We start from the raw sequence: 22897 nt of genomic DNA, 5'->3' as shown, positions 1-22897 counted from the left end.
CTCTATGCTCCAATTCTACTGGCAAATGGCATGCTTTCCCATAGACTAATTGAAATGGTGATAATCCCATAGACGTCTTCATTGCTGTCCTATAAGCCCAAAGAGCATCATCCAATTTGAGAGACCAATCCTTTCTTGATGAAGTCACTGTTTTTTCCAGGATTCTTTTTATCTCCCTGTTAGACACCTCAGCTTGTCCATTGGTTTGTGGATGATAAGGTGCAGCTACCTTATGTTTAACTCCATAGTGTTTGAGTACTTTCTCTAGCTGATAATTGCAAAAATGAGATCCCCCATCACTGATCAACACTCTTGGAGTGCCAAAGCGTGAGAATATCTGCCTCTTCAGGAATTTAATTACCGTGCTAGCATCATTTTTAGGACAAGCTAATGCTTCCACCCATTTACTCACATAATCCACTGCTACCAGAATATATTCATTGTTGAAAGATGGAGGGAAAGGTCCAACAAAATCAATACCCCAACAATAAAAAACCTCAACCTCTAAAATACCTTGTAAAGGCATCTCATGACGTTTAGTGATTGTCCCTACTCTTTGACATTTATCACAATTTATAGCATGATTATGGGCATCTTTAAATAAAGTTGGCCAATAAAACCCTGATTGAAGGACTTTTGCTACTGTTCTTTCTCCATTAAAATGTCCTCCATAAGGTGAATCATGACAATGCCAGAGAATTCCTTCTGCTTCTTCATTTGTAACACATCTTCTTAGAAGATTATCTGCTCCAATTTTGAACAAATAAGGATCATCCCAAACAAACTGCTTGGCATCATGCAGAAATTTCTTTCTTTGTTGCCAAGTTAAGTCTTCCGGCATGACTCTTGCAGCTTTGAAATTTGCCATATCAGCAAACCAGGGCCTCTGCTGAATATACATGAGTGATTAATCTGAAAAAGATTCCCCGATTTCAGACTCCTTGCTAGTGACCTCATTGTTGACTAACCGTGACAAATGATCAGCAATTAAGTTCTCACTTCCTTTCTTATCACGGATTTCTACATCAAATTCTTGCAATAGTAGTACCTGTCAATACCGAATTTCGTCCGGATTGATTTTTGGCTTTACTTTAATCTGTCTCCTATGTTTTATTATTTATTTATTTTTATTTTTATTTTTAGTTTTTTTTTATTTTTTTTTTATTTTTTTATTTTTTTTTATTTTTTTTTATCAATTTTATTTTTATTTTTATTTTCGTTTTTATCCATTTTTATTATTTATTTATTTTATTGTTATCTATTATTTTTTTGTTTTTATTTTATCTTTATTTATATAAGTTATCTTATTCTATTTTATTCTCCCCTTCATTTATTATTTCTTTTCATTTTTTGTTTTTTATTTTGTTTTACCTCTTTATACTTTATTTTATTTTAATATAATTAATATAACTAAAAAAAAAGAAGAAAAAGATGTGTGCGTGTGTTGGAGCGAGAGGGGACAGAAATCGTTTATGCAGAGAGCCAAGGTGTGGCAGAAACGTTTTGGGAGGAGAGCAGAGTGACAGATGCGATTCGGGTGCGTACGAAATCAGTGCAATACCATTTGGCACAGAGAATTGCAGAAAAAAAAAAACAAGCACAGAGAGAGCAGGGAAAAGGGGACTATTATTCTGGTTTTGGAGAGAGAGGAGAGGAGAGGAGGATTGGACACTGCTTCTTCGGACCTTCATCTTCGATCATCATCCAGAGCATCCAGCATTTTTTTTCACACGCAAAGAAAGAAAGAGGTCGGCTAGGAAGAAGGGGAGAGATCACCGGAGACGAAGCTGACAAAGGCAAGCAGAGCTCCAAGAGGTAAGTACACCTTGCTCACTCGTGTAAACATAGTCATGTAAGCTTGTTTGCTGCATTATTTCATTTTATGCTTGAGGTCGCTTTGTTTGGGTATGTATTGTGGTAGGAGTCTTTCCCTTTCTCCGTTCTACATTCTTACCGAAAACCTTCATCACCTTTTCCTAAGCACCCCTGCACATTGGAGCTCTGAAAAATCCCTTTGGTGTCAATCCGTTTCGTAACCACCGAGCATCACGAGCTCTCCCATTTTCCATAGCCTTCAGCGCCTCTGTTCACTCCAATCGACAATAAAATTGAATCATTAAGTGAGAAACTCACAGAGAACACCGCAAAATGAAACCAACAGGTGCCCGTGCTCTATTCAACCTTCACTTGCTTCAAATGAAACTAACAGCCAAACCAGATATTGGGACTAAGCCATCAAGCCTTCTCTCATCTCTAATCACCACCGAGGGAGTTGAATCTTTGAACGGGAAACACACGCACACAACAGAAACCATAAAGCACATTACAACAGCAGATCAAAACTTCTAAAATCCCAAACATTTTTCGGCATAACCTCCGGTAGTGGTAGGTCCGACCGTGGTGGCGGTGGCTCTGTCAAGGGCAGCGACGGCATGGCACAGGGACGCTAGAGTCCCTCCGGCGTGCGCGACGAGGAGAAGAGAGGGAGAGAGACCGGAAGCAACTCGCGGCGGCCGATTTTGGCTGGAGGCAGTCACGGTGGCCAGTTCAGAGTGTAGTGGCGGCGGACCTTCGGGGGGAAAAGAGACCTTGAGTCTCTGGAGGAGCTGAGTATGAGTGAATGAGAATGGGAAGGCAGAACCCCTAGGGGATTCTAGGTCAGAAACCACCCAGATGGGCCAAGCCCAAAAATAACGCGCGACCGAGAACCTTGAGCCTTTTTCGAACGTTCGCCCAACGAACGCTCGTTCTTTCTCATCATTCTCAACGAACGTTCGTTAATCCACCCAACGAACGCTCGTTCTTTCTCCCCACTTTCAACGAGCATCCGTTAATTCCCCCAACGCTCGTTCCTCCTCATTCTCAACGAACGTTCGTTAATCCACCAAACGAACGCTCGATCTTTCTCCTCATTCTCAACGAGCGTCCGTTAATCCCGCCAACGCTCGTTCGTCCTCCTCATTCTCAACGAACGTTCGTTAATCCACCCAACGAACGCTCGTTCTTTCTCCCCACTTTCAACGAGCGTCCGTTAATTTCCCCCTACGCTCGTTCCTCCTCATTCTCAACGAACGTTCGTTAATCCACCAAACGAACGCTCGTTATTCCTCCTCATTTTCAACGAACGTTCGTTAATCCCCGCAACGAACGCTCGTTATTTCTCCTCATTGTCAACGTCCGTTTATGATCCCCCCAACGCTCGTTATTTTTATTTGTTTGTTTTTCTTATTTTATTTTATTCTATTTCATTTATTTTGTCTATCTTATTTCATTTCTTTTATTTTTATGTTTATTTTTATTTATTATTTTATTTTGTTCTATCTACTTATTCTAGATATTTACTTATCCTAAAATATATATTTAATAATGCAATATTTACAATTTAAATAAAGGAATTTATGAAAATACGTTTTAAAAGGTTTAGGCACATGTGTGATCGCACGCATCATCCTTGTGCTGAAAATCTTTTCTCTTTCTTAATTAAAATTACAAAAAATACGTTTTAAAGGTTTAGGCACATGTGTGATCGCACGCATCGTCCTTGTGCTAAAAACCTTTTCCCTTTCTTAATTAAAATTACAAAAAATATGTTTTAAAGGTTTTGGCACATGTGTGATTGCACGCATCGTCCTTGTGCTAAAACCTTTTTTCTTAATTAAAATTACAAAAAATATTTTTTAAAGGTTTTGGTACATGTGTGATCGCACGCATTGTCCTTGTGCTGAAAACCTTTTCCCTTTCTTAATTAAAATTACAAAAAATATGTTTTAAAGGTTTTGGCACATGTGTGATCGCACGCATCGTCCTTGTGCTAAAACCTTTTCCCTTTCTTAATTAAAATTACAAAAAATATTTTTTAAAGGTTTTGGTACATGTGTGATCGCACGCATCGTCCTTGTGTTGAAAACCTTTTCCCTTTCTTAATTAAAATTACAAAAATATGTTTTAAAGGTTTAGGCACATGTGTGATCGGGCGCATCGTCCTTGTGCTAAAAACCTTTTCTTTTCCTTAAGTAAAATACAATAAAAAAAGTATGAAATCTTCAAAAAAACCAAAAACATCAGCAATTTTAAACAACAAACAATCCTCTTAGCCAGAACTACGTGATCCTTGATTCTCCATCGAAAGTGGAGATACGTAGGAGCAAGGTCAATCCTTGTCAGGCTCAAAAAAAACTAAAAAAATATGTTTTGTTTATTTTAGAATTTTATTTTAGGGGATAGTTAAACATTTTGAAAATCACATCATATTCGTGCATTTAGTTAAAGGTACTGCCTTAGGGCAGGCGTTGTGGGGTGCTAACACCTTCCCCACGCGTAACCGACTCCCGAACCCAGAATCTGGTTTTCGCGGACTGTGCTTTATCGTTTTATGGTTTTCCCGTAGTTTCCCATAATAAACTATGGTGGCGACTCCAAAATCTCTTTCCAAAAACCGTTTCTTTTTTTGGATTGTCGTCCCGTCGCGATTCCGGTTGCGACAGTACCCATCTAATCAAACGTGGCTTAGAATCTGGTTTTGTCAACAAATATTTGATAGCTGCATGATCTGTATAGACAATCACCTTAGACCCAATAAGATAAGGTCTAAATTTCTCTAGAGCATACACAATGGCAAGAAATTCTTTCTCTGTGGTAGCATAATTCAATTGAGCATCATTCAGCACCTTGCTAGCATAATAAATTGGATGAAACTTTTGTTCTTTCCTCTGGCCAAGGACAACTCCTATTGCATAATCACTTGCATCACACATTAATTCAAAATTTTGATTCCAATCTGGCGCTACAATTACTGGAGCTGACACTAACTTCTTCTTCAATATGTCAAAAGCTTTCAGACAGTCTTCATTCATCACAAAAGGAGCATCCTTCATCAAAAGATTACTCAATGGTTTAGCAATTTTTGAGAAATCTTTAATAAATCTTCTATAAAACCCAGCATGACCAAGGAAACTTCTAATCCCCTTTACATTTGTTGGTGGAGGTAGTTTCTCAATGACTTCTACTTTAGCTTTGTCTACCTCAATTCCTTTAGCAGAGATTTTATGCCCCAATACAATTCCTTCAGTTACCATGAAATGACATTTCTCCCAATTCAAAACAAGATTTGTCTGAACACATCTTTTGAGGACAGTGTTCAAATTAGCCAAACATCTTGGAAAGAATTTCCAAAAACTGAGAAATCATCCATGAATACTTCAATGCATTTTTCTAAGAGATCCGCAAAAATTGCCTGCATACACCTCTGAAACGTAGCTGGAGCATTACATAATCCAAAAGGCATCTTTCTATACGCAAAGATACCAAAAGGACAAGTAAAAGCCGTCTTCTCCTGGTCTTTTGGATCTACCACAATTTGATTATATCCAGAATATCCATCTAGAAAACAATAGAAAGCCTGCCCTGATAACCTTTCTAGCATCTGATCCATGAAAGGAAGAGGAAAATGATCTTTCCTAGTAGCTTTATTCAGCTTCCTGTAATCAATGCACATACGCCAACCAGTGACTGTCCGAGTAGGAATAAGTTCATTCTTATCATTATAAATTACTGTCATCCCACCTTTCTTTGGAACCACCTGTACTGGACTCACCCATTCACTGTCAGAGATTGGATAGATGATACCAGCTTCTAGCAGTTTCAACACTTCTTTTCTGACCACCTCCTTCATAACAGGATTTAACCTTCTCTGTGGTTGAGCACTTGGTTTATAATCTTCTTCCATAAAAATTTTGTGCATGCAGTAAGTTGGGCTAATACCTTTAAGATCTGATATTGACCACCCAATTGCTTCTTTGTTGGCTTTCAGAATTTCTATCAATTGCTCTTCTTCTTGTAGAGATAAAGAGTTATTGATGATGACTGGCTTTGTTCCATCTTCTTCTAGAAAAACGTATTTCAGATGTGATGGCAATCTTTTTAATTCTGGTGTCTATGCTTTGACTGTTTCTTCCTTATCAATTATTTCGAATATTGGATCTTCCTCTGGACTCTTTTTCAATGTTTCCAAGTCCATCAGACATTCATCAATCAATTTCTCTTCTTCTTCATCTAAATCTTCACATGCATCAATGAGAGTTTTTTCCAATGGAGAAATATTTCGCACCATCCTCTCTTGCACCATACAAACTTCATCAAGTTCATCAAATTGAAAACATGCTTTGTCATCATTTGGATATGTCATGGCCTTGGATACGTCAAAAGTGACTTCTTCATCATCAACTCTCAATTTAAGCTTACCATTCTCTACATCAATCAAAACTCTAGCAGTCTTCATAAAAGGTCTCCCAAGAATAAGAGGAACATCACTAGTTCCTTCCATCTCCATCACAATAAAATCCACTGGGAATACAAATTTGTCAACCTTCACTAGAACATCTTCAACCACTCCATATGGATATTTAAGTTGATGGACAAATTTATGAACACCAAATTATGATGTCACAAACTTGTTTTTCAATCGGCAAGTATGACCGAATCGTTCAAGTAATAAAACTTGGTAAGACCAAGTATCGTTCTTCCCAAAAGACTCACGACCTAGTTTAGTTGTGTGGTTTCTTGATTAGCTAAGACTTAAAGAAGAAATATTTGGAGTTTTATATGCAAAAGACGAAAATTAAATATGTATGCATGAAGTTTTTGATCAATGGCAAGAAAACAAAAGATAAACACTTTCAATGAATTATATGTATGAATATGTTGTTGGGGGTCAATTTCATCTTATCCACTCTCATATATTTTAGGAATTCAACATTCAAATCATCATTGTTAATGCCACTCTCTAATGTACCTTTCAAGAAGGCTTCTCCCTAATCACGAGTTCATACAATTCCTAGCATTCCTAACGATCAGTTCATAAGTGCAGGAGCTTAACGACAACCAATATAAAATTAGGAGAAATTCCCCGGATCTAGACTTCCCCGTACGCGCCCGTATCGACAAAACCAATAATCATGCATCGAATGAGTTAAACAATGCAAGCATTAAGCAAAGAGGAAAAACCCTAACTAATGATGAAAGAAAGCATAAGTCTTAATTAAAAGATGTAAAAACAGATTCCATATATGAGAGCTTCAAAAGATTACATTGATTCCCCAACAAACATACAAGGTTTAGTTCACCATATTCATTGTGAACCTAGATGAATTACAATGAAAGAATGAAAGATAAAACCCTAAAAAGGTGAAGAGGAAGCCTCAGCATCCAAGATCCTCCTTCAAAGGGGTGGAAGAGAGAGTGTTTGCTTCGTTTCTGCCAAAGATACCTAACCCTAGGAAACCCTAAAGCTTAAATATCATTTGTAAATTACAAAAAATTAGGTCCAAGCCCATTAAAGTGCCGCTCAGCGGTAAGTGCGTATCTTGTTTTCTCCCCTCAGCGGCCATTTTGCCCCTCAGCGGTCCTCCCGTGAGCTCCTGAGTGCCGCTCAGCGGTAAACTGCTGCTGAGCGGTGACTTCGGCTTCTCCTTTTGCACTTTTTGATGTCTTTTCTGATTTCATCTCTCTCCTTCTTCACTTCTTTCACCAAATTCACCTTAAAACCTGCACAAAAACACTGAAATCAAGCATAAACCTGTCCAGCTCTCTTATTTCTAAAAATATGAAGAAAAACATGATTTCAAGCTAGTTTCTAAGTGTAAAGGTTTTAATTTGGTAGTCTCAGCTGGTGATCCTTAGCGTTCGGTCTTGATTATGCATTGGTAATAGTAAGCGTTCGGTTTTGATGAGGTATTCTTAGGTTTGAATCTTGAACGTTCGGTTTTAGGGTATCAGTGAGCGTTCGTTTTTAAGTTACTTATTCTTAAGTTTTGAATCTTGAACGATCGGCCTTGGAGTATTAGTGACTAATGAGCGTTCAGTCGTTAGTTTCTGCTGATCTGTTAAGTTTTGATTTTAGCACCGTTCGGTTAGCTGTTGATTTATGTTGTTCGGTCAGGCTTCTTTTTAATGTCGTTCGGCAAAGTGAACTAGGGGTTCGATCAAGAATCAAAACGTTCGTCCAATTTGCTTGACCAATTAGTGGTCGGCCAAACTAATATGAGCGTTCGGTTTTGTATTTTCATGGAACGAGCGTTAGCGTTCGTCTTTGAGTCAGTTAAATATTAGACGTTCGTACTTAGTTTAGTACTCGCATTGTACAGATTGTGAGCGTTCGTTATCAATTGGTATTCTAGGTTTCAACTTGAGCGTTCGTCCCTAAATTGGCATCCACAAGAAGTAATCTTGGGCATTCGGTATTGAGTATTAGTGATTGCAGCCGTTCGTCCTTAATATGGATTCTTAGGTTTGAATCTTGAACGTTCGGTTTTGTTGTATTAGAGATTGGGACGTGCAGTCTTAATTGGATATTACTAAGTTTAAGTCTTGAACGTTTCTGATGTATTAGAAATTGTAGCGTTCGAATAATAGTAGTACCCAGGATTTGATTTAATACCGCATGGTCAGAAGAGGCTTAATACCGTTCGTCAGGTTTTGATATCATACTGTTCGGTTAAGTTGTAATCATTCGGCCAATACTTCAAACGTTCGGCCAGCATTATCAGGGAGCGGCAAAATGATCTAGACGTTCGGCCAAGACTCTAACGTTCGATCTTTAAATATTCAGATAAACGAGTTTCGACCTTAACGTTCGTCCCTATAGCGTCCTGTCCCAAAGTGATCGTTCGTATGGAACGATCGATCTCGATGATGATATTCCTCAAGAAGTGCTCGTCAGAGGTAGTGTTACGACTAGGCTTGATCTCGAGCGTTCGTCCTTTGGGGCTCGGTTTAATAACGTTTGGTGTCCATAGGTGATGGACAAATTTATGAACACCAAATTATGATGTCACAAACTTGTTTTTAATCGGCAAGTATGACCGAATCGTTCAAGTAATAAAACTTGGTAAGACCAAGTATCGTTCTTCCCAAAGGACTCACGGCCTAGTTTAGTTATGTGATTTCTTAATTAACTAAGACTTACAAACGAATTAATTGGGGTTTAAAATGCAAGACAGAAAATAAACATGTATGCATGAATTGTGATCAATGGCAAAAAGCAAAAGATAAACACTTTCAATGAAATTTATGTATGGATATGTTGTTGGGGTTCAATTTCATCTTATCCACTCTCATATATTTTAGGAATTCAACGATCAAATCACCATTGTTAATGCCACTCTCTAATGTACCTTTCCAGAAGGCTTCTCCCTAATCACGAGTTCATACAATTCCTAGCATTCCTAATGATTAGTTCATAAGTTCAGGAGCTTAACGACAACCAATATAAAATTGGGAGAAATTCCCCGGATCTAGACTTCCCCGTACGTTCCCGTATCGACAAAACCAATAATCATGCATCGAATGAGTTAAACCATGCAAGCATTAAACAAAGAGGAAAAACCCTAACTAATGATGAAAGAAAGCATAAGTCTTAATTAAAAGATGTAAACACAGATTCCATATATGAGAGTTTCACAAGACTACATTGATTCCCCAACAAACATAAAGAGGTTAGTTCACCATATTCATGGTGAACCTAGATGAATTACAATGAAAGAATGAAAGAATAAACCCTAAAAAGGTGAAGCGGAAGCCTCAGCATCCAAGATCCTCCTTCAAAGGGGTGGTAGAGAGAGTGTTTGCCTCGTTCCAGCCAGAGATACCTAACCCTAGGAAACCCTAAAGCTTATGTATCATTCGTAAATTACAAAAAGTCAAGTCCAAGCCCATTAAAGTGCCGCTCAGCGGTAAACTACCGCTCAGCGGTGATTGCGTGACTTGTTTTCTCCCCTCAGCGGCCATTTTGCCCCTCAGCGGATCTCCCGTGACTTCCAGAGTACCGCTCAGCGGTAAAATACCGCTCAGCGGTGAGTGCGTGACTTGTTTTCTCCCCTCAGCGGCCATTTTGCCCCTCAGCGGACCTCCCGCAAACTCCTGAGTGCCGCTCAGCGGTAAACTGCCGCTGAGCGGTGACTTCGGCTTCTCCTTTTGCACTTTTTGTTGTCTTTTCTGATTTCATCTCTCTCCTTCTTCACTTCTTTCACCAAATTCACCTTAAAACCTGCACAAAAACACTGAAATCAAGCATAAACCTGTCCAGCTCTCTTATTCCCAAAAATATAAAGAAAAGCATGATTTCAAGCTAGTTTCTAAGTGTAAAGGTTGCTTTTAGTGTCAATTTTAATCATGAAAATAACAGTTTTTCAACTGTTATCAATAGGCAGCGTTCGGCCTTTGATGATTATTGATCCTAGGACGTTCGTCCAGACAGCATCAGAGTTGAAAATAGCGTTCGACGATAATGTATGAATCCGTGAGAGTATTTTGAAACAATTATTGAGAATTGTTAGTTATTTCCTTGATCCAATATTGGTTTATTTATACATGTTATTGAGAATATGTATGAATTCGTGATTGAGCACGTTTATTCTGTTGGAGGTGGTACATACACTATGTTATTTACTTGTAACTCCGTCTGTCTTTTGAGTATTTTTGCTAGTCTCGCGTGAGACTGAGATTCGAGTGTCACCTTCTTCTGCGCGAGAAGGTGAATGTCTCGCCCAATGACTTCGGCTCGTGTTGAGTATAGTGCATCGTTACGCTTAGTATTGATGTTTTTACTCGTTAGTCCTTGAGGAGTCGGGGAGATAGGTCTGAAGTCGCGATGGAAGACGGCTCGGGTCGCCTGTTATTGAGAGCAGGTTATGACGACGAATTACAAGTAAACGACATTGTTTATGAAAGACTAGTCTGCAATGTCATGTGTGTCGATTTATATTAAATCATGGAAATTATTATAGTTTATATGTAATGGGCTTATGATGTGATATTTCTGGTTACTCACCCTGAAATGTTGTGGTTGTGGTTTCCACCTACGATGATCGTACTTGTACGGGAGTAGATTGATGGAGCCAAATTCCAGAGGAATCCAGTGGCCTGAAGCTCCCAGATCAGAGGTGTGTAGGTGTGTTGGTGTGCAGCGGACTTGATGGAGTAAATGTTGATGGAGGTGTTTGAATGAAGCAAGGTAAAATGAGTGAAGCCTCTCAGCTCAGAAAGCCTTCATATAATGGAAGGAAGCTTGAGAGAAAATGAAGAAATTGCAAGCAATTTTGACTCAAGAGCAGAATGCAAGACTGGAATATATTTCTCAGCATTTGGGCATAGCTCTAAAGTACCATACAAGGAAGAAACCATCCTATTTATAAGTGAAGATGGGTCTCTTTTCTGAAATGAACTCCCGCCTAATTTCAAATGGGAAGCCTAACAGCAACACTAAAAACTTCCAGCAAATCCCATGCCTTGCTCCAGGTTAGCTCCTCACGTGTTTGAAGCATCTCCTCATCCAACGTTGGGCTATTTTGGGGTTTTGGCTGGGTGCATATGACTTTGGCAGCAAGCTTATCCAACCATTCTTCCTTTCACGTGCCAAATGCCATGTTGGCAGCTGCTCCCTCCAATTTATTTAATCCTACAAAACAAAGTAAACATGCTTAATTAAGAGAAGAAGGTTTAAGATAATTCACCTTCCATAGAAGCAAAATATTAAGTGATCCTTCTTCCTCTTGAACTCTCTTAGCCATGGCTCTAGTAAGAGGTCCAATGTATGTCTTAGATGGCCTTCCATCAGACCCTCCCTCTTGAGAAGGATCTGTCCTCAGATCTGTTGCATCCTGTTGATCATCTCCTGTGAAAGGAATTAAGTCACAGACGTTAAAAGTATGACTGACACCATAACTTTCAGGAAGATCTAAGATGTATGCATTATCATTTATTCTTTTGACCACCTTGAATGGACCATCTCCTCTTGGACTAAGTTTGGACTTCCTTTGAGAGGGAAATCTTTCCTTTCTCAAATGAAGCCAAACTAGGTCTCCTTTTTCAAAAACTATTTTCTTTCTCCCTTTGTTGTTGTATTCTGCATATTTTTGAGTTTGTTTTTCAATTTGGATTTTAACTTTCTCATGTAACTTCTTGATAAACTCCGCTCTAGAAGCACCTTCTTTATGAAGAAAAGAAGATGATTCTGGAAGAGGTAGTAAATCAAGAGGTGTGATAGGGTTAAAACCATAAACAACCTCAAAAGGAGAAAGATTAGTAGTCTTGTGGACTACTCTATTATAAGCAAATTCAATATGAGGTAGATGTTCATCCCAAGATTTGTTATTTCCTCTTAATATTACCCTTAATAATGTAGATAAAGATCTATTTACTACTTCAGTTTGCCCATCAGTTTGTGGGTGACATGTAGTAGAAAATAGAAGTTTAGTTCCAAGCTTTTCCCATAAAGTTTTCCAAAAATGGCTTAGAAACTTCACATCTCTATCAGACACTATAGTTTTGGGTAAGCCATGCAATCTCACTATTTCTTTAAAGAAGAGTCTAGAGATATAGCTAGCATCATCTACTTTGTGGCAGGGTATAAAATGAGCCATTTTACTAAAACGATCTACTACCACAAATATAGAATCATACCCCTTTTGAGTTCTTGGTAATCCTAAGACAAAATCCATGCTTATGTCCTCCCAAGGGGTATTAGCTATAGGAAGAGGTGTATAGAGTCCATGAGGCATAATTTTGGACTTAGCTTGCAAACAAGCTATACATTTAGAACAATGCCTTTGAACATCTATTCTCATGTGTGGCCAATAAAATTTACTTTTCAAAATGTTCAGAGTTTTATCAACTCCATGATGGCCCATGAGTCCTCCTCCATGACTCTCTTTGATAAGAAGTTTTCTAATGGATCCTTGGGGTATACAAAGTTTTCCTTTATTAAAAAGATACCCCTCAGAAAGATAGAATCCATCAAAAGGCTTCTTAAGACATGATGAATAAGTGGATGCAAATGTTTCATCATTTTCATATAACTCTTTTATGTCATCAAATCCTAATATTTGAGATCCTAGGGTTACTAATAATGCATGTCTTCTAGATAAAGCATCCGCAACAACATTAGTACTCCCCTTTTTGTGTTTGATGACATAGGGAAATTGCTCAAGATATTCCACCCACTTTGCATGTCTTTTGTTTAGCTTTGCTTGCCCTTTAATATACTTGAGAGATTCATGGTCAGTGTGTATGATGAATTCTCTAGTTACCAGGTAATGCTCCCAAGTTTTCAAAGCTCTAATGAGGGCATACAACTCTTTGTCATAGGTAGGATAGTTTAAGGTAGGCCCCCTAAGTTTTTCACTAAAGTAAGCTACGGGATGTCCTCCTTGTATTAAAACAGCTCCTATTCCTACCCCAGATGCATCACATTCTAGTTCAAAGGCTTTGGAAAAATCAGGCAAAACTAGAATAGGTGCATGTGTTAACTTGTGTTTCAAAGTCTCAAAAGACAACTCTTGCTTATCACCCCAAATAAAAGGCATATCTTTCTTGACTAGCTCATTTAAAGGAGCAACTATGGTGGAGAAATCTTTCACAAATCTCCTATAAAAACTTGCTAGCCCATGAAAACTTCTCACCTCTCCTACATTTTTAGGGGTTGGCCATTCTTGTATAGCCTTGATCTTCTCTGGATCAACATGTACACCTTCTTTTCCCACTTTGAATCCAAGGAAAATCACACTTTCTTGACAAAAAGTACATTTGTCAAAGTTGGCAAAGAGATGATGTTCTCTAAGAAGAAGCAAGACTTTTCTGACATGGTTAAGATGTTCTTGAAGGCCTTGACTATAGATTAAGATATCATCAAAGTAGACCACTACAAATCTGCCTATGCATTCCCTAAGCACATGATTCATTAATCTCATGAATGTACTTGGAGCATTGGTCAAGCCAAAGGGCATGACTAACCATTCATACAAACCAAACTTGGTCTTGAAAGCAGTTTTCCATTCATCTCCTTCATGAATTCTTATTTGATGGTATCCACTTTTAAGATCAATTTTGGTGAAGAGATTTGCTCCATGTAATTCATCCAACATATCATCTAACCTAGGAATGGGATGTCTATACTTGACAGTTATGTTGTTGATGGCCCTACAATCTGTACACATTCTCCAAGACCCATCCTTTTTAGGGACCAACAACACAGGCACAGCACAGGGACTTAAACTCTTTTGGATCCACCCTTTGTTCAACAAGTCATTAACTTGTTTCTCTATTTCTTTTGTTTCCATAGGGTTGGTTCTATAGGCTGGCCTATTAGGTAGGCTTGCCCCAGGTACCAAATCTATTTGATGTTCTATTCCCCTCAAAGGTGGTAATCCACTTGGTACCTCTTTGGGAAATATATCATCAAATTCCTTTAAAAGTTTTTGCAACCCCTTTGGTAGAGAACCAAGTTCATGAGTGATTGAAACAAATGCCTCTTTGCAATAAAGAAGAAAATGAGGTTGTCCAAGAAAAAGATTTTTGGAAATATTCAAGGTTTGAGGTTGGACAACTTCATGGCCTGAGGCATGGGTTACCAAATTCTTTCTTTCTTTCCTATTTTCTTTTTTCTTTTCTCCATCCAACTTCTTTTTAAGAATTATTTGGTCCTCTCTTACTTGTGAAGGTGTAAGAGGACACAAAATAATTTTCTTTCCCTTGTGTTGAATGGTGATTTTGTTGGTGACTCCATCATGTAAAGCTTGTTTATCATATTGCCAAGGTCTTCCAAGTAATATGTGCCCAGCTTCCATTGGTACTATATCACAAACAATTTGATCTTCATATTTGCCAATGGAAATGGGTACACTTACTTGTTCCTTAACTACTATTCCATCATCCTCTTTAATCCATTGAAGTTTGTAAGGTTTAGGATGAGGAGTAGTGGTTAAGCCAAGCTTCTCTACCATTCTAGAACTACAACAGTTGCAACAAGAGCCACTATCCACTATCATTGAACATGTCTTTTCTAAAACTTTGCATCTTGTGTGGAATAGGTTCTCTCTTTGTGACTGTTCTAATTCTACATGTTTACTTTCCAGGAGTCTCCTTACCATAAGTAAGTCACCATCACAAGGTAAAGCTTCTTCTTCTTCAGAAGTGGATGTCTCAGACTCACTATATGAAGAACCCTCACTTTCACTCTCATGCTCAAGGATGTAAGTTGACCTTCTATTGCGGCACTCAGATGCATAGTGCCCTTTTTCCCCACACCTAAAACACTTAGTCTCCTTACTCTTATGATCTCTTGAAGGTTCTTTAACTTTTTCTTTTCCTCTCTCTCTCTCTTTCTTCAAATCTTGGCTTGGTTTGACTACCCTCCCTCTTATACTCTTTCTTATGGTGAGAACTATGAGGGTAATCTTTCTTGGTGGAGCTTTTCCTCTTTAGTTGTTGCTCTATGATAACAGTTGAAAAACTGTTATTTTCATGCTTAAAGTTGATACTAAAAGCAACCTTTAGACTTAGAAACTAGCTTGAAATCATGCCTTTTGTTTATATTTTCAGAAATAAGAGAGCTGGACAGGTTTATGCTTGATTTAAGTGTTTTTGTGCAGGTTTTGAGGTGAATTTGGTGAAAGAAGTGAAGAATAAGAGAGAGGACATTAGAAAAGACAAGAAAGAGTGCAAAAAGGAGAAGTCGAAGGCACCGCTCAGCGGCAAACTACCGCTGAGCGGCACTCAAGAGGTGACGTTGGAACCGCTGAGGGGCAAAATGGCCGCTGAGGGGAAGAAAGAAGACGCGCAATCACCGCTGAGTGGTAAATACCGCTGAGCGGCACTTTTTGGGCTTGGACTTTTGTAATCTTTTGTAACTCTAGATTAGTATATAAGGGCTTGCACGTCCTATAGTTAGGCATCTTTGGCAGAAACGAGGCAAACACTCTCTCTTTCACCCCTTTGAAGGAGGATCTTGGATGCTCAGGCTACCTCTTCACCTTTATTGGGTTTATTCTTTCATACTTTCATTGTAATTCATCTAGGTTCACCATGAATATGGTGAACTAAACCTTGTATGTTTGTTGGGGAATCAAAGTAATCTCTTGAAGCTCTCATATATGGATTTGTTGAGTACATCTTTGAATTAAGACATATGCTTTCTTTCATCATTAGTTAGGGTTTTTCCTCTTTGCTCAATGCTTGCATTGTTTAACTCATTCTAATGCATGATTATTGGTTTTGTTGATACGGACACGTACGGGGAAATCTAGATCCGGGGAATTTCTCCCAATATTATACTGACAATATTATATTGGTTGCCTTTAAGCTCCTGCACTCATGAACTAATCATTAGGAATGCTAGGAATTGTATGAACTATTTGATTAGGGAGAAGCCATCTAGAATGGTACATTAGAGAGTGGCATTAACAATGATGATTTGAATGTTGAATTCCTAAAATATATGAGAGTGGATGAGATGAAATTGACCCCCAACAACATATTCATTCATATATTTCCTTGAAAGTGTTTATCTTTTGTCTTTGTCATTGATCAATTCATGCATACATATTTAATTTTCGTCTTTGCATATTAAACTTCAATTATTGTGTTCTTAAGTCTTAGCTAATCAACAAATCACATAACTAAACTAGGCCGTGAGTCCTTTGGGAGAACGATACTTGGTCTTACCAAGTTTATTACTTGAAACGATTCGGTCATACTTGCCGATTGTGAAACAAGTTTGTGACATCATATTTTGGTGTTTACAAATTTGTCCATCACTCTACCCTCACACAAAGTTGGACTAACTCATTAAGATCATTGTAGGGTATAAGTTCAACCCTATCTCTTATGTCATAGTTAAGTCCACTTTGAAACCTAGCTATTGTTATCCTAGGTTCTTCTCTTATCCCAGCTCTCAACATGAGTAACTCCATTTTTTGTCTATATTCCTCAACACTCATGTTCCTTTGTTGGAGTTTATGGAGTTTATCCATTATCTCCCTATCATAATAGGCTGGTACATGCCTCCTCCTCAAGGCAGCTCTCATTTCATTCCAATACCTAATGGAAGGTAAGTGTCTTAGCCTATGGTCCTTGACTAAGGCTGTCCACCAGATTAAGGCATAACCTTGAAAGCTTAGAGAAGCCATGGTGACTCTCCTTTCATCATCTATTTGGTGGCACTCAAACAATTGCTCAACTTTCATTTCCCACTCTAGGTATTCTTCTACATCATCTTTTCCATGGAAGGAAGGAAGATCAATCTTAGGCTCTCTTGGATAATGCTCTCTAACTCTATGTTGTCTTCTAGGAGGCATTTGGTAGTGGTCATCATTGTGATGACTACTATTTTGCTCAATTTCACTTGGAGAAGATGATGATTCTTCTCTTCTCCTATGGGAAGACCTCTCTTTCTTTTTATCTTGATTAATCAAAAGTTGACTAATCATATCTTTGAGCTCACTAATCTCTTTATCCCTTTGTTCAAATCTTTGCTCAAATTCTTCCCTTAAAGACATTTCACTATTGGGTTTCAAACTTCCTTGCACACTTGATTGACTCATTCTTGTCAAAGGAAAAGGTTTTCACAAAGTTTTCAAAATATTTGACAAGTAATGAGTGAAAAGATTTTCACAAGCTTTCTTTGTTTTTGGTGAAAAATTTCTAAAGAGATTCTAGAAGTAAAAGATGTTTCTAAGTAGCTCCCAGGAAGAAGAGGTGAGTCACAAATGGACAAGCTTAGAAACCAAGTTCTTCCTTAGCCAGAGTTTCCTTAAAATGTTCTTTTACTTTAGTTTCTAAGTAGAAATTCTTCAAATTCTTTTTAAATGTTATGAACCTACAAACCAAAGAAAGGTTTACTATATGCTATGCTATCCTAAATACCACGGAGACCCTAAAACAAAAAGGATTACTCAAGACATTTAAGGAAAGCAATAAAGATGCAAGAATGTAAATGCTAGACGGCCCTAAGTGAAAGTGCAAGTGACACTTGGAGCCCCTTGACACACTTTCACACTAAAGAAAACGAAATTGGACTATTACAATGTTCAATTGTGAGCTTGGAATTGCTTCAAAAGCATTTTCCCAAGTCACTTGGCACAACAACAGAAATAAAAAAAAACTACAAGATTCCGTGATATGAGTACTCAAACAAGCTCAATTAAATGTGTAAAAATAGTGTGGACTTCAATCTTCAGCTGCTGCCAAGTGTATCTCAAAAACAGTATGCAAGTTGTTCCAATTCTGGTGGCAAATTATGCTGCTGTAATGTATTCTGCAGCTGCTGGACAGCAGAGTTGCATCTACTCAAGAGCTCCTAATTGCTTTTCATTTCAGCTTTCCCCTCACTTCCTAGTATGCTACCATTATAAGTAAAGGTTTCTGCAACTGGATGCTTCACAACAGCTGTCACAGTACCTTAAATCCACTCAAACAAACCAAGCTAGATTTACCATTCTGCACCAGTTTTCCACACCAATTTCCAGCAATAATTGACAATTTTGGAAGCCAAAAATGTGGTAAACAAATGAACTAGGTATGGAAAAACAGCAAGTACACAAAAGGAACCTACCAAAGGTGCTAGAACAGATTAAGAAAGCAAAAAAAAACACAAACACAGTTCAGAAATGATTCCAATTGCAAACTATTTGATAATTTTCAAAACTGTTTGATAAAATGCCCCAATGACTTTCAGATTTTTGAAATTTGATTTTTCAGGTCCTGTAATCTGGATTGCACAGTTCCAACAGCTTTTTCTCACTTGATATTACTTCTTTGAGTCATCTATTTCATTTTTAATCATGGAACCAGCTTTTTCACAATCCAATAATGAATTTTTGCATCAAAATTACCAAACAGCAGCTGGAAAAACAGAACTGCACCAGAAAAATTAACTGAATTTTGGTGGTTTGAGATCCAAAACTATATGGAAGTGTTTCAATCTTTGTTTGGACAGTTTCAACAATTTTTAATGATGAATTTGGACATGTTCAGACCTTAAAACAACTTAGAAACTGCCTATAATTCGAAATCATTGTTTCACTTCCATTTTCACTCAAAAATTGATGGTTTCAAATGCAAATTTGCATATAAGTCATGTTTTGACCAAATGAACAGTACTAGCAACTTTGAACCATCAATTGAGACTTGTTTAAGCTATAAACCAGCAAAGAAACAGCAGATTTTCGAAAATCCCTACTGCTGTACCACTTATGCAGTAAATGGCACCAAAATAACCAACCAAATTCAGTTTTATGGAATCAAAGTTTGGATCAGCAAGGAAAAGACTCTAGGAAATGTGAATACACAGATCTAAGCTGGAATTAAAGATGCTTAGCATGACAAACTCAGATTAAACTATGCAATGAAAATTGGCACGGTGATAAACCAAATTTAAATCTGAAATAACAAATGACTAGTGTCTATGCACAACCAAGCTATGCAAATTGCATTTCATTGCTTGTTATGGTTGGCTACACTCTTAGCATCATTCAACAACACTAAACAATGTTGTATCAAGCTTTAGAATCAATCAAAACCAGCTGAAAACAGATTTGATGATTTAGAACAGCAAACAAAATTCTGCATCAGATTTTAACAGAATTTTACAACCAGTTTGGCTTATTGGATGCTTCAGCCTATATTACCAAGGCTAGATCAACTCATCACTGCCTCTAATGGTAACAAACAACTTGTATATCACTGGTAAGCACAGAACTCAATAGAAACAATTTCAAAACAGTGACAATGTTAAAACAGCAACAGTAGTTTGCACAAGACTTTAGACAAAACAGAATTTAAAGTTCAAAGCTGGAATTGACTCAAACAAGAAATGATTCACCGTTTAAAATGAAAAATGGACATAATACACTGTAAGAACACAGAATTAAAGGCTGGAATAGAATTACAGAAGCAGAATTAAAACTGAAACAGAAATAGAAAACAGAAACAAAAACAGAAAACAGAAACAGAAAACAGAAACAGAAAACAGAAACAGAAAACAGAAACAGAGATGGAATTCAGCAGAATTAAATTGCAGAATGAGAAGAAATGCTTAGCTCCTTGGTGCGTGGAGAACCTAAGCTCTGATACCACTTGATGGAGCCAAATTCCAGAGGAATCCAGTGGCCTGAAGCTCCCAGATCAGAGGTGTGTAGGTGTGTTGGTGTGCAGCGGACTTGATGGAGTAAATGTTGATGGAGGTGTTTGAATGAAGCAAGGTAAAATGAGTGAAGCCTCTCAGCTCAGAAAGCCTTCATATAATGGAAGGAAGCTTGAGAGAAAATGAAGAAATTGCAAGCAATTTTGACTCAAGAGCAGAATGCAAGACTGGAATATATTTCTCAGCATTTGGGCATAGCTCTAAAGTACCATACAAGGAAGAAACCATCCTATTTATAAGTGAAGATGGGTCTCTTTTCTGAAATGAACTCCCGCCTAATTTCAAATGGGAAGCCTAACAGCAACACTAAAAACTTCCAGCAAATCCCATGCCTTGCTCCAGGTTAGCTCCTCACGTGTTTGAAGCATCTCCTCATCCAACGTTGGGCTATTTTGGGGTTTTGGCTGGCTGCATATGACTTTGGCAGCAAGCTTATCCAACCATTCTTCCTTTCACGTGCCAAATGCCATGTTGGCAGCTGCTCCCTCCAATTTATTTAATCCTACAAAACAAAGTAAACATGCTTAATTAAGAGAAGAAGGTTTAAGATAATTCACCTTCCATAGAAGCAAAATATTAAGTGATCCTTCTTCCTCTTGAACTCTCTTAGCCATGGCTCTAGTAAGAGGTCCAATGTATGTCTTAGATGGCCTTCCATCATAGATGGTATTGCAGATAAAGCTGGATTGGAATAGCTCTTCGAGAGAGACGGGAAATAAAACTCGTTGGGATTTTTATAATGTTTTCTGAATTATGTTCGTTTGATTTTGTTATTTTAAGGAAACAATTAAGATTTGGTTTGTTGTAATGTATGAACTTATGAGGTGTGTATGGTTTGCTTATGTGATGTATTGTTTAAAAAAAAACACTTTCATAAGATTCATGCTTCAAGATTATTATTATTATTATTAATATATTTTATAAAGGGTGTTACAATTTTTGGTATCAGAGCAATGGTTTTTGAAAAATCTTTTGGGGCCTTGGGGAGTGAGCTCGACTAGCTTTGTTGTGTTTTCCTGATAATGGTATTATACTTTCCACATTTAATTGTAATTTTGAATAATAGAGGATGTCAAGACGGGCAAGAACTCCTCCTCCACTCAATGCCACTGCGGAACTCACACAGGCTCTCTGACAAATATCTAGGGTACTCCAAGGACAACAAGAGCAACAGGTTGAACAAGCAGCCAGACCTCGTGTGGGCATGAATGATTTTTTGCGTCACAATCCTATTAAGTTTAATGGGAAGGTTACTCCAGACGAAGCTGACGACTGGATTTGCTGTAATGAGAAAATTTTTGCTGCAATTGAATGCTCGGAGGCGCAGAAACTGGTTTTTGCTACTTACATGCTGGCCGGGGAGGCAGAATACTGGTTGCGTGGCCTTCAAATTGAGATGGATGCTCGAGGAGAAGTTGCTTGTTGGGAGGACTTCAAGACCAGATTCTTAGAGAGGTACTTTCCTGCCAATGCTAAAATGGAGCGGGAGGCAGAATTCTTGACTCTACAACAAGGCAATATGTCAGTACAGGCTTACAAGGAGAGGTTTGAATATCTGGCCCGATTCTATACTCAGAATTTGAGCGAGCAATGGAAGTGCAGAAAGTTTGAGAGAGGTTTGCGCCATGATTTGATGAAAGCCCTCATCCTTTTGAAAATAAATCATTTTCCTGAACTTGTGGAGCAAGCTAAAGTGGTGGAACGAATAGAGGAGAAAGGACGAGTAATGAGGATTTAGAAAGGAAGTTTTTCAGGGAGCAAGAATCAGAAGAAGCCTTATGAAAGACCACATTTCTTCAGTCGGGGGATCCTGAAGTGCTTTGAGTGTGGTGGAAATCATCATAGAAGGAACTGTCCCAAACTCGTGAATATCAAGAAGGAAGAAAGGACATGTTTCACGTGCAACAAGCCTGGACACATATCTCGTGACTGCCCTCAAAGAAAAGCGTCCGGTGCGGTGCCTCAGAAGACTTTTGACGGTGGGAAGCCACAGGCATCAGGCAGGGTGTTTGCCATGTCTGGGACTGAAGCAGAGAAGTCAGGTAATTTGATACTTGATACGTATTCTTTGTTTGAAAAAGATGTACTTGTTCTGTTTGATAAACTACAAAAAAAACCGAGTATATAAATAAATTACTCTTATTTTCTTTTTGCGCCATTAATTTCCTTATTTTTTATACACATTAATTATTAGGATTTTAGACGTTCTTTCTTCTCTATACAACTGTATTAAAATTAAGACAGGAGAATTCACTACATTTATTCACTTAAAGGAAATGTTTATATATACATACTATAGCGCAACAAGAAAAACAGAAAATACAACCACAAACTATATAAAAAACAAACTAACATTCCAAAAATAATACCAAAGATGCCGAATAAATTGTGTACCTTGAATAAATTGTTCCCTAATTTTATGCAAGAAAAGGAATTAAGGGAAAGAACAGTTGCACCTGGTTAATGAAAACGATACTTATAGAGAAATAGATTCCTGAGAAGTCCATCACACAAATCAACACCTTGGAGGACATGGGAGGCTATTTCCGGTGGTACTACAGGCGATGGAGGACCGATCATTAAATCATCACCAACCAAAATTGTTTCATCCATAGTTGGCTGCGAATCGACTGAAACCCACACAAAAGTTTATTAGCATTATTCATCTTCCAAACATTTGAACCTTTTCATATTTTAAGGTATGTGACCTAAAGCAAAACAATTTAACATGCCAGTAAAGACAACATAGTCAGTATAACAGAGATGACGTACCATCCATGGTTGCTTTCTGGTAATCCTTCCGCAAAGAAAACACAACAATTCTGGTTTTTTCTGTTCTTTTTCTTTTTTATAGCAGCTCACAATATACGACTGCAGAAAAAAAAACACGGATTACAATATCATAGTATAGTTGGTATTCTATTG

The 22897-nt window shown here is 37.9% G+C and overlaps 1 protein-coding gene across 1 annotated transcript in view; it reads right to left on the bottom strand.

The window, feature by feature from the left end:
• The window catches only part of LOC148195234 (uncharacterized), a 44956-nt gene that overhangs the window by 5794 nt on the left and 16265 nt on the right, over positions 1 to 22897 (bottom strand). Inside the window, exons 4-5 of the mRNA XM_088095131.1 lie at positions 22745 to 22843; positions 22453 to 22602 (exon numbers count right to left, since the gene is read on the bottom strand). Of these exons, the coding sequence (XP_087951257.1) occupies positions 22453 to 22602; positions 22745 to 22751 (157 nt within the window). The 5' untranslated portion in view covers positions 22752 to 22843. The remainder of the gene's footprint in view (positions 1 to 22452; positions 22603 to 22744; positions 22844 to 22897) is intronic.

This window comes from Vigna umbellata, chromosome 7 (assembly GCF_029865625.1).
Source record: "Vigna umbellata cultivar VRB3 chromosome 7, Vumbellata_1.0, whole genome shotgun sequence".
Taxonomy (NCBI): domain Eukaryota; kingdom Viridiplantae; phylum Streptophyta; class Magnoliopsida; order Fabales; family Fabaceae; genus Vigna; species Vigna umbellata.
This window is presented reverse-complemented; position numbering and strand designations above follow the sequence as displayed.